General features: G+C 39.7%; 1 protein-coding gene across 2 annotated transcripts in view; it reads right to left on the reverse strand.

Annotated features, from left to right (window-relative positions):
* hars (histidyl-tRNA synthetase) overlaps nt 1-15,488 on the reverse strand; it is a 39,937-nt gene extending 24,449 nt beyond the window's left edge. The window contains exon 1 of one of the 2 annotated variants that reach the window (XM_028813023.2): nt 15,327-15,488. In XM_028813023.2, coding sequence (XP_028668856.2) covers nt 15,327-15,416 — 90 coding nt within the window. In that variant the 5' untranslated portion in view covers nt 15,417-15,488. The remainder of the gene's footprint in view (nt 1-15,326) is intronic. The other variant, XM_028813022.2, reaches the window with a different exon arrangement.
* Between the last annotated feature and the right edge of the window lie 2,041 nt (nt 15,489-17,529).

The following is a 17,529-nucleotide window of genomic DNA, read 5'->3' on the forward strand; positions in this document are numbered from 1 at the left end:
ATAAACAACTATACAACTGAAGAATGTAATATAAAAATTTGGGGACGAACAGACTTTTGTCGTTGAGAAAGGAGACACAAATTGACTCCCAGGGATGAACAGCATTTGTTTCGAAAGGTTCCACAGAACCTCAAGATAACAACTAAGGAATTGGTAAGGAAGTTCGAAGACATCAGGAACAAAAGCATCAACCACCATTAATTAACAGGGCAATTCATCACTAAGACCTGAAAAGCATCGACCAAGGAAGAAATCATTACTCTAAAACTGACATAAAAAGCACAGGTTGCAGGCGCTCACTAAGACAAATACATAGCCTTTTGGGACAATGTTCCCTGAGCAAACAAAACAAAATTTGAACTTTTTGGCCATGATGATTAGCGAGATGTATAGAGTCCAAAGGGTGAGGCTCTTAATCCAAAAAATACCATCCCAACTGTGAAGCACATGGAAAGCAGCATCATGATGCGATGTGTTTTGCACTTCATAAAATAGATAGTATCATGAAGAAGGAACATTATCTGGAAATTTTAAAGCAACACTTCAAGTTATGGGCCTGAAAGGTAAAGTCTAGTCACAAATGGGTCTTTCAGCAGGACAATGATCCCGAGCATACTTCCAAAGTGGTCACAGACAACAATGTAACAGTATTGGAATGGCCATCACAAAGGGCTGACCTGAATCCCAGAGAAAATCTGTGGACTGAACTAAAGACACACTTCCGAGCAAGAAGGCCCATGAACTTTACTCACTTACACCAGTTCTATCAGAAGGAATGGGCCAATATTCCTGCAAAATGTTTGAGAATCTTGTGGAAGGCTTTGTTGAGTGTTTGCTTCAGGTTGTGCAATTTAAAGGCAACATCACCAAATACTAACGTAAACTTTTAACATGCAGAAAATTTGACATAGTGATTAAAAACTGAACTGACTCTCTCTCTCTTTTAATTATTACTTTGGAATAAAACTCTTATTGAAATTAAGAAGATACACTAACTGACTTAAGACGCAAATTGTTTGGTAACATGGTATGTGTAAAGTTGAGGAATTTTAAGTTTTAAAGTTTTTAGGCAAGGTGTATGCAAATTTATGGTCTCAACTGTACACAATAATATGGATGAAATAATTTTGGTTTGAAAAATTCTGATGTTATCTTTTAAAAGAAATCGTGATTAGAGGAGTGAACGTCTAACCAAAAATAACCAGTCCACTCCTTCTCTTGAAACATGTTCAAAATTACTTTTATAATTTATAGATCACAGGGTTCTACTTTTATACTGAACTACAAGTACAGGATAATGTGTTCCACTGATTTCGCCTTCTCCATGGGAAGATATACATGTTCTAATAATTACAATATATGTACTACTAATTAGATAGATAGATAGATAGATAGATAGATAGATAGATAGATAGATAGATAGATAGATAGATACTTTATTAATCCCAATGGGAAATTCACATTCTCCAGCAGCAGCATACTGATACAATAAATAATATTATATTAAAGATTGATAATATAAGCAGGTGAAAAAAAACAGACAATAACTTTGTATAATGTTAACGTTTAAGCCCCCCTCGCCCACAACCCCCCCCCCCCCCCCCCCCCAGGTGGAATTGAAGAGTTGCATACTTTGGGGGAGGAACGATCTCTTCAATCTGTCAGTGGAGCAGGACAGTGACAGCAGTCTGTCGCTGAAGCTGATTAGCTTAAATCTGAGGTCCCTTATTACTTTACTGATATTTTTTTCTTTTAAATTGTCAGCGGGCAACAACACCTTACATATTTCGTTTGTATACATTATTTTTACAGCTACCCTTAGCCTTGGTTTTCTTAACATTCAAAATTCAGCACACCTTTACCCTACTCATCTGTCTCATACTCTATACCTGGGGTGCCCAATACATCGATCGCGATCCACCGGTAGATCGGAAAAGTAGTGCAGGTAGATTGCGTTGCATTCAAAAAAAAATTTTAAACGTTAGTCTATATATCCTCCCTATGGCATTTGCCACTTGATTGACATACAGGGCGGCCAGTCTGAGATCTCTTTTCTTCTAACATACTGGTCATCCCGCACGCACGATCAAACGCGCGAGCTACTGCTGTGATCTAGTTAGCCTTTCAATTTATATCGACTAAAGAGGGGATTTAAAAAAAATTGTTTGGGTAGGATATGGGCTGGATGTGGAACTGGAAGAGGATTTTTTTTTTCTCACAATGTCACAATCGAAGTGCGTTCGTCTGGTCTGTCAATCTATCATTGCTATTCCAAAGAAGGAAAATGTGGAAAGGCACTTTCGAACTGTTCATAAAAACTACGAAACTGACTTCCTTCCGAAAAGCGATCTGAGAAAGAGAAAGGAGAGGGCACTAAAATCGCAGTTAATCGGACAGACGTCAATTTTCACTCGGCTGAATTCAAAAGCAAAGGCAGACACACCGATGCATCGTTCTGGGTGAGTCACTCGATCATTAAGAATAAGAAAGTCCTTCCAAGATGGAGAGACGATAAAAGAAGCCTTCGTTGAGGCAGATGGCTAGGGAGAAATTCCTGCTGAGATTTCAAGACACCTGGCCGGAGAAAAAGGAGTTTCTCCTTGTCATTAAACATGCAGCATACAATCAACTTAATAACGATCAATGGCCGCTAGACTTGGCATTTTTTTTTCGATCTGACCAACATGTTGAATGAGATTAATTTACAGACGCAAGGAAAAGAGAACGCCATGGTCAATATGATTAGCTCAGTTAATGCTTTCAAACGAAAAAATGCAACATCTGTCCTCAAAGCTGCAGCGTCTTGATTTGGGGAACATCCAAAACCTCCCGTCAGAGCTGGAGACGCAATGGAAGGCATGTGCGCAACTTGACAGCATGCGCTACACAGGGCAGATTGAAAATTGTCTGTCAGACTTTACTTGAGCCAATCGCTACATTTAAGTGCTATCCATTTAGGGAAGATGTTGAGGGTGATTCACACGCATCAAAAATTGCAACATTGTTTCACCTAAAACTCCTCTACAGTGGAGGATGAGATTTTGACACTACAGGATGACATTCGGCTGAAGTCTGGGGCTCTTGGACAATTTTGGAACTTACTCACAGAGGAAAAGCACCAAAACATGAGGAAATGTGCTACCTCCTTGACTGCATTATTCGGCTCTACTTATTTATGCGAGTCAGCCTTTTCCCACATGAAGATTATTAAATCCAAATACTGTAGTGACTATAAATGTATTGAATTGTTATTACGACAGCATATATTTCATGTATAAAGTATACATACATACATTTAATTATACATACATACATTTAATTATATATATATATATATATATATATTGTGACGTCCCGTCGAATAACACACTCAGGAGCCGCTTGTCCGGGGAAGTCTTCCAAAAATGCCGACTGGCTTTTTATTCAATCAGCCGCGATATAAACGGTGCCCTACAGCCGCCCGTTGTCTGGGTCACGGGGACACCTCCAAAATAACAAAGACTAATCACCTTCGTCCTATCTACCTCTCTTACTCTCCAAACAGTTACTTCCCTTCCTTCCACCTTATACTGTTCTCCCGCCTCCAACTCCAACTTCTGGCCACACACTAGTGATGGGCCGCTCGATACTCAGGTTTCGACACTGTGTCGAGCTTTCGAAGCACTGGAGATCGAAGCGCCGCTTCGAGGCTTGCTTCAAATGCGCCCGTCACGTGATTTTGAGTCACGCTTGCGTAATGACGTCATTGATATCTGCGCAGTCAGCAGTCGATTTGGTCATTCACTAGTCTGTTAAAGCGCTTTGGCTCAAAGCGTAAAAGCAGTTGTTCTTGCTACAGCGATAAGGTTCGCTAACCCGAGATCAAATCCTAATTTAGGCTCGCATATGTTGAAATAAGGATTTTGTATAAAACAGTTAAGTAGTACTTGTCTGAAAGTTAACAAATATATTTTGGAGACATTATGAACGATTTACATGGGGCACCTTTTTCCTTGGTGTGGAATCGTGTCCACCTAGAATCTGTAACAAATTAATGAGCATATTTTGCGTAAGGTAGCACGTATTATAACAATCCAGAATCTACTCTACGCCATGTCGATCATATCAGAGAGGCTAAGAAACGCTTCACTAAAGCCGACGTGGTCATTACACCAGTATATGCGCAAGACACTATCATTAAACGTTTTTACTATTCAGTGATTCCCAGATCTGTAGCTGATTTGTATTACTGATTTCCAAAAAGCAATGTGTGTAAAAGCGTGTGCTGCATAACTAATCACAACTGTCTTCTGCAATTTTAGGAAAGTTTCGGGAGTTCTGCGTTAATGAGACAAAAACGTTGTAAAGAAACTTTGCGAATTCATCCAGAGGTGAACATAAAGATCACTCAAGTACTGACAAGAAGGAGCAGCTGGATAAGCACATCTGGAGCCAAACTTTCAAAAAAGCACCTGACTTTGTCAGTAACATCCTTTCCTTCTGAATGCATCTTATCAAAGGCTGCGCCGGGGGGTAAATAAGTAATCTTCCGAACTGCAGCACAACGGAGTAAGTCATTGATGTAAATAAAAATATTGAAAGACTAAGCTTTTGTCGTTTCTGTATTCTTAAACCATCTTCCAGTCCCACAATCCCCCGCAGTCACTGTCACATTTAACGTTCCCTGCTCCTCACCTGTCGTGTCACCCAAAGCATCAACACTCAGTTTCATTCAAGGCTTTACCGTCCTTCCTTTCATAGACATAAAATAAGACACACATTCCCTCTACATACGTGTCCAATAATAATAGTAAACTGGCAGGAACGAGAAAAAGCACAAGATGGGAATATTCATGACAAGAGCCTCGGCATCAGGGTGAGGATGTGCCTTGTCACCCATTACGTAAGCTCGTCTGCCACCCTTCAGTTGCACTGGCACACCTTACACTCTGGGGCAATTGCAATGGAGAATACCGACAATGTACACCTTCAGAAGTGGAATAAATCGACTGTATAAGTAGAACATTTCAGATAAACTATGAATTTTCTTAATCATAAACAATGCAACATAACTATTATATGTGTTGTTACTTTTTATTTATTCTCACCAAACGTTACATATCTACATGGGAAATGAACGTGGGTAATATGTTTATAATCATTCTCACTAAAATACACTGTCAAAATATATTAATGAGCAAACTGAGACACATTGGCCTTTAGTAAATATAAAAAAGCGTATGCGCTGCCATTTAGGACAGAATGCATTGTTAACATCATGCACTCTCTACTGATGCGATGTCACAAAAAAAAAGAAACAGCACAGTCCGTGCAAACTCATCGCCTCCTTGGTTTTTGACCTTATGATTGTCAACATCAAATCAATAAAGTCATTTTAAGAAGATGACAAGTCTGCTATAGTCAGTTCAATTAACGCTCCTTTTAAAAAAATTGCTTATACCGAATATAAATCAGAATCTCAATGATGCGGGACTCGCGAGTAGTAACGAATAATATATGACACTGAGAAATTGTAATCCCTAATAACGGGAGCAAGTAAAAACTACGACTTCCTAAAATGGACACTGTAAATGTAGGCATTTCAATAAATAATTTAGGAGACTTGTGTGTGCATTTCAATACCAATTTAAGAGCTACGTAGGCTACCTGTTGTACTATAAACGCTACCTCAAGCAGCACTTAACAGTAAATAGTCTAACAGGACAATGACTGATTGAAACGAAGATGCTGCGCCGCTACAATAAAGGTTCACACTGTCATTCTGCATGTTTAGAAGGCGCTGATTGGCTGAAACTGTTTATAGCGAATTGTCTTAAATTGGTAGTGCCGTATAGCGATCAGAAACGAAAAGACACATTTAGGCATGCTGCACAGTAGTTTGTTTTTCTACAATACAAATTCAGTACGACACCAGGGTCTCCAAACACACAAATATGAAGCTTATTACGTTTTACAGTGAAACTCTTTACATACACAATATAATTAGGGACGTGTGCCCCCTGCCCGTCTATGGCGGCCCAATCTTCCCTCGACAGCTCGATTCGCTCGCTATCCGTCCAAGCTGAAAATATTGTTAAATGGAGGAATTGAAAAAAACCTTTATCAAGTGGAGGATCGACGACGCGAACCGCTGGTGTTTTTACCGAGAGACAGTTGCGATACCATTGAGCCACCTAATCAGGATAATCAACGAGCTTCGCACAACTGAACTACTACTGTTCTTACTGCGGCGGATGTGGAAATATGTTGTTTGACATATGCACGTTAAATTGGTTTAATTGACACGAGAGTATCATTGTTGTATTCTCCTAATGAAGACAAAAAAATTATATTTATAGATGTATACTATATGACGTACGGTTTTGAACAAAATTAAGTGTTCCATAAAAAGGTTGCACGATTTACCTAATCTTTTTATATATATAAAGTTGATATATGACAATATATCTTTGACACTATGTATCAGACAAAGGAAATCACAGCAATCCACAAGAACAATAATTACTTCTCAGCAACTACCTGAATTGTAGTTTAACTATATTAAGTGAAGTGTGTAATGTCAATACGAATTACAAAATATAACTAGAGAGTTAAGTGTCAGATAGACTCTCAGAATATAGAGGTCAATGCCTTTGAGTGTGCTGAGGCTTCACAAAGATTCAGTAACCAGTGACCATGTCTGCTCGAGACTTCGAAGCCCTATCATGATCCAATCTCAGTACTACGCATGTCTGAAGCTTCAGAGCTCCGTCATGAGCTCAGTACTACGCATGTCTGAGGCTTCAGAGCTCCGTCATGAGCTCAGTACTACGCATGTCTGAAGCTTCAGAGCTCCGTCATGAGCTCAGTACTACGCATGTCTGAGGCTTCAAATCCCCGTTTGAAGCCCGTCATGACGCAATCTCAGTAGTACTACGCATGTCTGAGGCTTCAAATCTGCTCGACGCTTCGAAGCCTGTTACCCCAGTGCGCATGTCTGAGGCTTCAAATCTGCTCGACGCTTCGAAGCCTCAGTTACCCCAGTGCGCATGTCTGAGGCTTCAAATCTGCTCGACGCTTCGAAGCCTCAGTTACCCCAGTGCGCATGTCTGAGGCTTCAAATCTGCTCGACGCTTCGAAGCCTCAGTTACCCCAGTGCGCATGTCTGAGGCTTCAAATCTGCTCGACGCTTCGAAGCCTCAGTTACCCCCAGTGCGCATGTCTGAGGCTTCAAATCTGCTCGACGCTTCGAAGCCTCAGTTAACCTAGTGCGCATGGCAGAGGCTTCGGAGTCGCGTCACGATCTCAGTACTCAGCATGTCGGAGGCTTCAGCACCCCATCAGGATGCAATCTCAGTACTACGCATGTCTGCTCAGTGTATCGAACCGCAATGCATGGGGGCGGGACATTTCCACTCCTCATGTCAGCTTACAGCTTCGAGCCGAGAGTTAGGAAGTTATATTAATTACATTACACTGCATATTCCACCACCAGGTTACAAAGTTTCAACAGAGTTGTGATTGGTGAAACAAATCTTTCTGGATCATCAACACAACTGAAATTACTATGCAGTACATTACTTAGTGTCAAAATATAAAATGACAAATTTTGCATATTAAAATGCTGACTATTAGAATGCATAAGAACAGCTGTACTAATATGGTTCAAAACACTTCCTTCACCATAATACTCTGGCTGTTCTCATAAATATTCCAGTCTCTGTGTTGCACTGCCTCACTTCTATAGTGAACAGTGTTATGCATGTATTCACTGCATATAGAAATCAACATATATATATATATATATATATATATATATATATATATATATATATATATGCAGCTGGAGATCCACAAGGGAGAAAAAATTAATCATGTATCATAAAGTACTTTTTATTCCTAAGCTTTCTACCCCTGCCAGGGGTCTTCATCAGAGGATAATGCTTAGACTTACAAGAATCAAAGTCAATATATAGCAAAACATTTGATAGCCAAGATTCGGCCAGCTCTCTGGCACTTTTAGTACTGGCCTTAAATTTGACTTGTCCCAGTTAAATGTATGTCCTGTTGATTTAGTATGCGTGTAGATCAATGAAAGTCAGTCCTTTCTTCAGGAAATTAACCCGGGTCTCCTTACTGTGAGGCAGCAGTGTGATCATGATGTATCTAATGAAAATATGTGTCTTGTTTCATGTGTATGATGAAATGGTAGATCTAGCTAACGTAGAGGGTTTCATTAGTTGTATTAGCTATATTATGTTACAATAGGTAAACTGCAGGTCTTGTACTTTGAACGTTAGGTGATATACGTGTATCAAGTCTTATTTGCGCATGCTTCGAGATACATGATTAGTATGGGCTGCTCTTACGGTAAACAAGAATAAATGTTTCTGGCAAAGACAGATTTTTTTGGAAATTACTATAAATATGGATAGCTGCCTGCTCTTTGTTTCCAGTGCATTAGTAGATCTTCATGTCGGCGTCTGTATCAATCGATGTCTACAGGGTCGTCATTAACAAGGCTAACATGGGGTGAAGTAATTGACAGTGTTGATCAAAGTAACACACGACATATCTCACTGACATTTGGCTTTACCTCCCCTTCATCATCTCACGTGCACTTTTAAACAAGCTTCAAGGTGCCGTTTTGAAACATTTGTGCGTCAAAAGCTCAGCGTCTCATTTCCAATGCTCGTGATGATGTGGATGTGTAGCGCCAGTTCGTATCAGTATATCAGTGACACCTGGAGCTTATACCTGTGAATGTCACAGTGTCCAAACACTCACCTGATCCCAATTCAGTCTAATACGCACCTAAACAACTTAAAAGTAGTAATGCATGCGTCTAAGTTTGAAGGTTATTTTTTGGAGACGAGTGAGGTGATAGATATAGACATACCGATAATACAACTAATCTACTTTGCGATTACATTTGAAATATACGATGGAAGGTTCACGTAAGAGGTCTCGATCTCTGGTGTGGAGTTACTTTGATTTAGTATCTCCCTCAAAGGTAAAATGCATAATTTGCGAAAAGCAACTTGCATTTAGCGGTAACACGTCTTCAATGCTTCACCACTTGAGGTCGACGCATCCTGGCGTTACAGAGGAGTATGACAATCCCGCTGTATCTGCTCACACTGGAACTTCTAAGAAAGGTATTACAAATTTTTATTCTTATAGTATTACACATATTTTAGCAATTCTGAACCAGCACTGATGAAAGTTTGTCTGGAGCGTGAGGTCTGCTGCGGGTGCACACCGTTTGCTTGCTGCAATAAGCTTGTTTTCTGTTTTTTGTTTTCATTTTTTAGGCAGACAAGAGGAACTGGATGAGGCTTTGGTTGACATGGTCGTAAAAGATTTGCAACCCTTTTCTATTGTCGAAGATAAAGGCTTCCAGGCTTTTGTTAACAAACTGGATCCCAGCTACATCCTCCCAACCAGAAAGGCACTTAAAGCCATGGTTCAGGCCAAGTACTGTGCAGTTAAAGAGAAGGCAATGGCTGAGGTAAAGCAGGCTGCTTATGTCAGCCTCACATCTGATATGTGGACTTCGATAAATATGGATGGCTATCTGGGTGTCACGTGCCATTATGTCACAGCTGAAGCCAAACTGGCCACAGTACTCCTTTGTGTCAGCCAATTTCCCCAGACGCACACGGCTGCTCACATCACGGAGTCCATGAGTGTGCTAATGACGGACTGGGGAATCCATGGCAAGATACACTGCATGGTGACTGACAATGCAGCCAATCTTGTTGCCACTGCCCAGCTGCTGAAAGTTCGTCATGTGCCATGCTTTGCCCATACCCTGAATCTGGTAGTAAAGAAGGCAATTGACCAGACCCCCAAGCTCCAGGAAATTCGTCAAAAAGCAAAGAAAATTGTATCTTTGTTTAGGTCAAGTTGTAATGCTAAGGAAAAACTATCGGAGATGCAGCAGCTAATGGGCAGGCCAGTGCAGAAGGTGGTTCAAGAAGTGGACACCCGATGGAACAGCACTTACGACATGCTGCAGCGTCTGTATGACCAACGTGAGGCAGTTGGTGCCGCCCTCTCTAATTTAAATACAGAGGTTGTTCCCTTAACAAGTGGGGAGTATGATATTATTAATGAATGCCTGACCCTCCTCCTTCCACTAAAACATGCAACAACAGAGATGTCTGCAGAGAAAACGGTGTCTGCATCAAAAATGATCCCACTATATCGCATGTTGCAACACAACATCTCGGAGAAGAGTACCAAGGTGACCAGGGAGGAGTCCATACAATTAGGTAAGCTGTGATGATCCAAAAACATTTTTGTACAATGAATAGTTGTGTTCCTTTAACGTTGATTATTGATATTTTCTGTCTTAGGTGTGCATCTGCAGGAAAGCTTACGCTCCAGATTCCATACACTGGAATCCATCCGGGTTTTGGCCTTGGCTACACTGCTGGACCCAAGATTCAAAACTCTTGGCTTTGGCAATCCAGACCGTGTCAGAGAGGTTGAGAGACAACTCACCTTGGAATGCGCATCCCTAATGCGGTCCTCTCCAGACTCTGTGCACGTGACACCCCAAGGTGATTTTTGTATGGAATGTTTATTTTTGGTATTTGATTTAATGTGTACTGTGAATAAAACCATGTACTCTTTCAAACAGAGCCACAGCCTTCAACATCAGCCCTGGCCCCATCCTTGGAAATAGCATGTCCCACAGACCGTCTATGGCAACTTTTGGACTTGCGTGTTTCCGAGGCTCAAAGAGTCCACAGTGCCACTGCAGATGCCACTGTGGAGGTGAAGAGATATTTAACAGATGCCTATCTTGGTAGACAAGAAGATCCACTCCTGTACTGGAAAGAGAGAATAACTGTTTACCCCAGTCTTTATCAGCTTGCCATCAAATATCTTTGTCTGCCAGCAACGTCTGTTCCCAGTGAACGCATTTTTTCAAAGGCTGGGGAAGTCCTCAGCAAAAAAAGGAGTCGCTTGAAGCCCAGCACAGCAGAGCAGATAATTTTTCTAAATAAAAATGTCTAAAACCGCTGCACTCCCCAAGTTTATTGAAAGCTTCCCAGGTCAAAGTTCTTGAGTGTCCACATTCCAGTGATACATGAAATGGTTGTGTTGACAGAAATTTGAATGTATTTGGCCACCTCGCACTTTGGAAGGAGTACTTGGATTAACTGCAGTTCTAGTTCTACACTTTTTTTATTGGATTTGTACGACTATTTCACTCCAGTTTTTATGGAGCTGTAAGTGTGTGTTTGGGTTTTTTCCCTCTGTAAAGGTGAGTTACTTTTTAAGTAACATTTTGACATCTTGATGTATTAAGTATCAGAGTGCAATGGAACTGTTTAGTTAACTCAACTCATGGTATGAGGGTCACAATTTTTCACTTCAGAAACCTTGTCCATTTTTTTTATGCAGCTTTATAGTCTATACTGATTTAGAGTAATTATTTACTTAAATTTAACTTGTAAATTACTATAGTTACTGTTAATATTAAGAATTAATGGCAATTTTGTTACTTTGAATTTTTTTGCAGGCCTACCAAAAACTACAATGCATTTTGGATGAGTTTTGAGAAGTGATTTAGGCCTAACAAATGTCTCAAGATCACCACTCTGTCAAAAACCACTGACGAGGCGGACACTTTGGAAATTTAAGAGAAGTGTTTCTGTAAATTTGTTTTTTTTGTAATTTTTTTGCCTGTATAACAAGTAAACCTGCACCACTTTGGGGAAAATGCAGTGAGGTAGTATTTAAGATATAAATTGCATTTTGTGTTTACAATTTGGTGGCTTGGACCAATGGTTCATTTTACAAACCTTTGTCCCACAGTCTGGGACAAATACAGGTAATCTTGCCAGTATACAGTAGTTATGAAACACATGTTATGACGGCATTAATTTTAATGGCAGCCAGTGTGTAGCTTGATATTTTGCTGATTAACAGAATTGAAGTTGGGAGTGGGTTAGACCTGCTGTGGCCAGTTACTTTAGGCAGAGGTGACCGTCTCAAGCCAAGTCTTTCCATCTTTGGAGATGAGGGTGCATTGTCCCCATGTCACAAGGCTCCTGATGGCATACTTTGAGAAGTTTGGTGCACTTGTTGTCAATGCTGAGATTAGTAAACATGACTTTTCAATGCCACACTTTAAAGACCTACTTATTTGTCTTAAACAATCTTAGTTTCTATTTAGCAGATTTCTGCTACTCCTGCTGTCCCAGAAAAGACTGTGCTTGCCAGAATCCCACAAGACTGATTTTGTTCTTGGTATGTACCGTACTGTTCATAACAGTACACTGGAAATTTTATTAAGCAATATTTTTGTTTGAACATATTGGATCATTAACATTTAAATCATGGTTGGTATAACAAATACCTGATACTTTACTTATGGGTCTCAATTGTTAAGCATGATGTTAATACAAAATGTCTGTTTCAGGTGACTAACTAATGACTGCACAGACGATGCTGAGCCTTCAAAGCCAAGTGGTGTGAGGGGTGACGTTCACCTGCGTCTTTTTGTGAATGGAATTGCACTGATCAAGTTTTCTACAATAAAAATACAAAGAAGCAGCATTGACCCTTACTTTCTAAAAGTGCAAAAAAAACTGCCATGTAAATTGGGTTTTTGTGTTTTAAGGGTTGCTAAAGCTATTCAATCTTACTACTATGCTTTGGTTTGGTTCTGCTTATTCAATGCTATTCAGAGAATTCTCTTATCAAGACTGTTAACAACAGCATGTTGAGTTACAGAAAATGTAATTTGTGAAGTGACAACCTCTATGTAAAATTAATTTAACTATTGAAGACAGTTTGTAGTTATTTGTACAAGATGTGTAATGTGAGCAAAACTAGAACTCTGTACATGGCAAAGAGGAGCACACCAACATGCAGATTAAGTCCAGTTTTTAAATGTTTTCCTTGTAAAGTTAATCAAAACCTTGTAATCTGACAGTCTGAGTCATCTGTGAAGAAAAATCCTCTGCATTGTGTGACTTTGATGTGGAGGACATTTGTGTTTATGCAGACCTTGTATGTATCTGTTCCTAGTTTTTAGTCCTGTTCCAATTATGAATTCAGTTTTTGTACGCTGGCCAGCACTTTTCTAGTCCTTAACTTTCTGAATCATTAGCAGGAAAATCTGTACACGTTCATTAATGCAACTGGACAGAACTGGTTGGTTTTGTACAAATTACTTTGTCCGCTCATGTTTTTGGGTTATTGCAAACTGTCTTTATTAAAACTTAATTTGAAATATCAAACGCGCTGAAAGTGTGTGGTTTGTTTTTTTTTGTAGGATGTGCAACAAATTTACTTTGCATTGTCCAGATTTGTTTTCCATAGTGACACATTTCTTTATTCTACAAAGATGGGACTATTCTGGGTTGAATTTTAGTAGTTATTTTAATAAAACTTGTGCACAATTGATAAAGGAAACTGTAATGAATTGCCATGGAGTTATTTCAATTAAGCATCTGGGTATTGCATTATGTGTAAACCATTACAGTACTTTAGTGCAAATTTAAGAGCATTTCACATTAGACTACTGCCAGTGTAATGTATTGTAGCTACATTATTACTGTTTTACTAGCAATTCTTCTAGTTATTGCAAAATTTAGTGACAGTTAGTGATGGACCAATCGCATTTCCACGAAGTGTAGTCTAGTTTGGTTGAAAAGTTTAATTCAAATACTAATTATATGCTGGTTTTACATTGGAATTGAAATATGAATGTACATTATGCAGATTAAATTCCCGATTAGAAGTCTAACACCAACCAGGTTTTCAAGGAGCATTACCGCATAATCGGAACTATCAATCAAACGCATCAGGCAACGGAAATCTGCAATCGCCAGACAGATGCTGACCAGGTTTGTTATTGAACACGAGACCTGGCGCTGTCCAACTGGCGTACTTGTTCAAGCCACCGTTACGCATACATTTACTTCTAAACGACGGTAATCCATGCTGGCGCCTAACGTATCTAGTCAACGTTGATCCGATTACTGCAGAATAATTACTTGCTAAGCATATGTCGATTTACAATGCTTGACATTATTGCCAATTATAATTTTTGACTTCAAAGATGTATATCACAACTTCATAGACATTCGGTATTCGTCCACAATGCTCTAAGAGTTTACTGTTAAAATGTGCTGTTAATACAAATGGCCAGGAGGTGTCCCTAGAGAGGTGAGTGTCAAATGCTTCGAAGCTTCGATACGATTTCCGACACAATTGCTTCAAACGTGTTGATGCTTCATGAGGCTTCACTCCGCCCATCACTACCACACACACCTTTTTATCACGCCCCATTAATTAACCCATATCCCTGTCACTCATCTCTCTCTAGGGAGGTGCCCCAAGCCCTTACAAACAGGGTTCCCTCAAGACTCCACCCCAACACTGCTTCCCTTCGCTATAGTCCATGCAATGGCAAGACACGTCACAATATATATATATATATATATATATATATAGCATTTTTAATGTAGGTAGATCATTTCTACCTGGTCATTTTAAAAGTAGCTCGCAAGCCGAAAAAGTATGAGCACCCCTGCTCTATACAAACCAGAACAGGCACAACAGCCCTTCTCGGGAGTTCTTCTATCACATTTCTGACTTTATTTGAATACACACTATAAGCAGTATTCCACATGTGGCCTCACTTGTAACTGACTATAAGTCATCTCCCACGACTTGCACTCTACACAGCATACCATAGAACCGAATATTTCAGCAGTCTTTTTAAATCTTTATAAAATGTTATCAATGAACTGCCAAATCTTCCTCCTCATTAGTGTAAATTTTAGGAGCAAACCCTAACTGACTGCTTCTGTTTTTTTCAACAAATATTCAGGGTTTGATATGTATTAGTAAAACGTGTCAAACCAAAATTCCGAAAAGGGCTGTTCGTTATCGATTTCATGCCGAGTACAGACCATTTGTTTAAGAACAATGTGCTTCAAAATAATATATTAAACATAACCTAAATATTTTCTTCTAGCAGATAACTGCCCGTTGCGTCAGACAGAAGCGCACTGCGACGAAGGCACAATTCTCCCGGAAATCGATATTTAACTTTAGGAACATCAAAAGCTAGCAGTCTTAAACCATAAAAGGAGGAGGCCAAATTATGTTCCATTCAATATTCTGCATTTCTACACACGTGGGAAACAAAATACAACTTCACTTTAGAACTGTGCTCGCGATGGATGTCTGTCTGTCTGCAGTCCGTGGAATAGCCGGCGTATGGCCTCTTCTGTCCTCTCGCATACAAACGTGTATTTACCAGGCTGCACCCAATAAATATATAAAATACTTTAAATCGCCGAACTCGAACTGACCTGCTCAGAACTGGCCTTTTCTGCTTTTAGTTGGCGTACAACCTCTCCTTGTGCTTTAATCGCTTCTTGTAACTCAGCCTTATCCGCCATGCTGCTGTGAAGTAAGGCCGGCCAATGATCTGATCTGCGCAAGCGCACTCTCACTCCCTGTCATAATTCCAACCGCCCTCTTGCAAGTCAGTGAAACGGCGCTTGTGCGCGCTGCTTTGGTGAGTGTAGGAGCGTTCCCGTCGGTGCTGCACATTTGTATCAAAACGAGAATACCCGCTGGTCAGCATTCCTTTCAGCATGCTTTGTCATGTTGTGGATTTCATTTTAAATTGAATAATTTGACATGTTGCCCAACGATCAACGCGCAATAACCCGTGATGACAAAGTGAAAACGAAAAATCAAAAACTGAAATCCAGAATGTTTGGATGTATATAGACCCTAAATTCAGCTCCTTCTGGAAGCCCCTTTGGCAGCAATTCAAGCTTCGAGTCTTTATAGATATATCTCTACAAGCTTTGCACGCCTGGATTTGGGTACTTTGTTCCATTCTTCCACTCAAACTCTGTTACATGGGATGGAAGACATCTGTAAACTGCCGTCTTCCGGTATTCTCTACGGGTGTTCTGTGGTGCCAATCAAGGACAGCCACTCCAGTTGTATTGGCTGTATGCTTTCGGTCGCGGTTGTGCTCAAAGGTGTAATATGTGACATTGTGGTCAGCAACACAGGAGCGCCGCAGGGGACTGTACTTTCTCCGGTCCTGTTCAGCCTATAAACATCGGACTTCCAATACAACTCGGAGTCCTGCCACGTGCAAAAGTTCGCTGACGACACTGCTATCGTGAGCTCATCATTTTCATGAGCTGTCATACAGTGGCGTCGCTTCGGGTTGGGGAGGGGCAAGGGGGGACATCTGTCCCTGGGCACAGCATTGATGTTCCCCATTGCATTTTGGCAAACAGGAGGGGGCGCGAAATCTTCAGTTGTCCCCGGGCACTGGAAACCCTAGCTACGCCTCTGCTGTCATATGTATTTGATTGATGGAGGGCTGCTGAGATGATTGTCTTATCAACAGGTTCTCCCACCTCAGCAGAGGATTTCTGAATCTTTCTTTAGAGTGACCATTGGGCTGTTCATCACCTGCCTGACCAAGGGCCTTATTGCAAAGTTTGACTGGATGATGAACTCTAGGAGGAGTCCTGGTGGTTCCAAAGTTGTTCTATGTTATAATTATTGAGGGCACTCTGCTCCTGAGGACAATAAAAGCTTCAGAAATATTTTTATATCCTTGCTCTGATCTATGCCTCAACACAATTTGATCATTAAAATCTACAAAGAGTCCCTTGGACTTCATGGCTTCACTGCAAATTGTAGGACCTTAAATACACAGGTACACATGTGCATTTCTAAACTATGTCCAGTTAATTCATTTTGCCACTGGTGAACTCTAGTCAACTTCTAGAAACATCTCAAGGAGAATTAAAGCAAACAGGAGGCACTTGGGCACAATTTGGAGTGCCACAGCAAAGGGCCCGAGTACTTTTATGAAGGAGAGACTTAATAAATTTGAAATCCTTTCTGAAAACATCTTTTCTCTTTGTCATTATGGCTTATTGAATGTAGAGTGATGGGCAAAAATGATAAACGAATCCTTTTAAAATTAAATCTACAATACAATAAATTGTAAAGAAAGTTAAAATTTCATATGAAGAATAGTTAAAGGTTTCACCAATAGATGGCGCTAGTAACAGATATAAATATTAAAGGAAGTATTAAAATATTGATTACAAAATTATACTAAAACAAACCCAAGACTAAAAAGTTGAATATATATATATATATATATATATATATATATATATATATAAATACTTTTTAAAAAACACACTTATATTAAGTTAAAAAGTGTACTAATAAATAAAAAATAAGTCTCTCATACATCACTCGTAAAATAAAAGCGTGGGCCCTTTTTTGAATGTTGATTGATGAAAAGCGCCCATGCTTTTATTTTACGAGTGATGCATGAGAGACTTATTTTTTACTTTTTAGTACACCTTTCAACTTAATATAAGTGTGGTTTTCAAAAAGTATCTTTTATATATATATTTTTATACAAATTATATACAGTATATGGTATGTGTGTATTCTGGCACTGCCTGGATTTAATATTGTCCATAGGATATTTAATATATTTTATTATTTTTAATAAAT

This window comes from Erpetoichthys calabaricus, chromosome 11 (assembly GCF_900747795.2).
Source record: "Erpetoichthys calabaricus chromosome 11, fErpCal1.3, whole genome shotgun sequence".
NCBI lineage: Eukaryota > Metazoa > Chordata > Cladistia > Polypteriformes > Polypteridae > Erpetoichthys > Erpetoichthys calabaricus.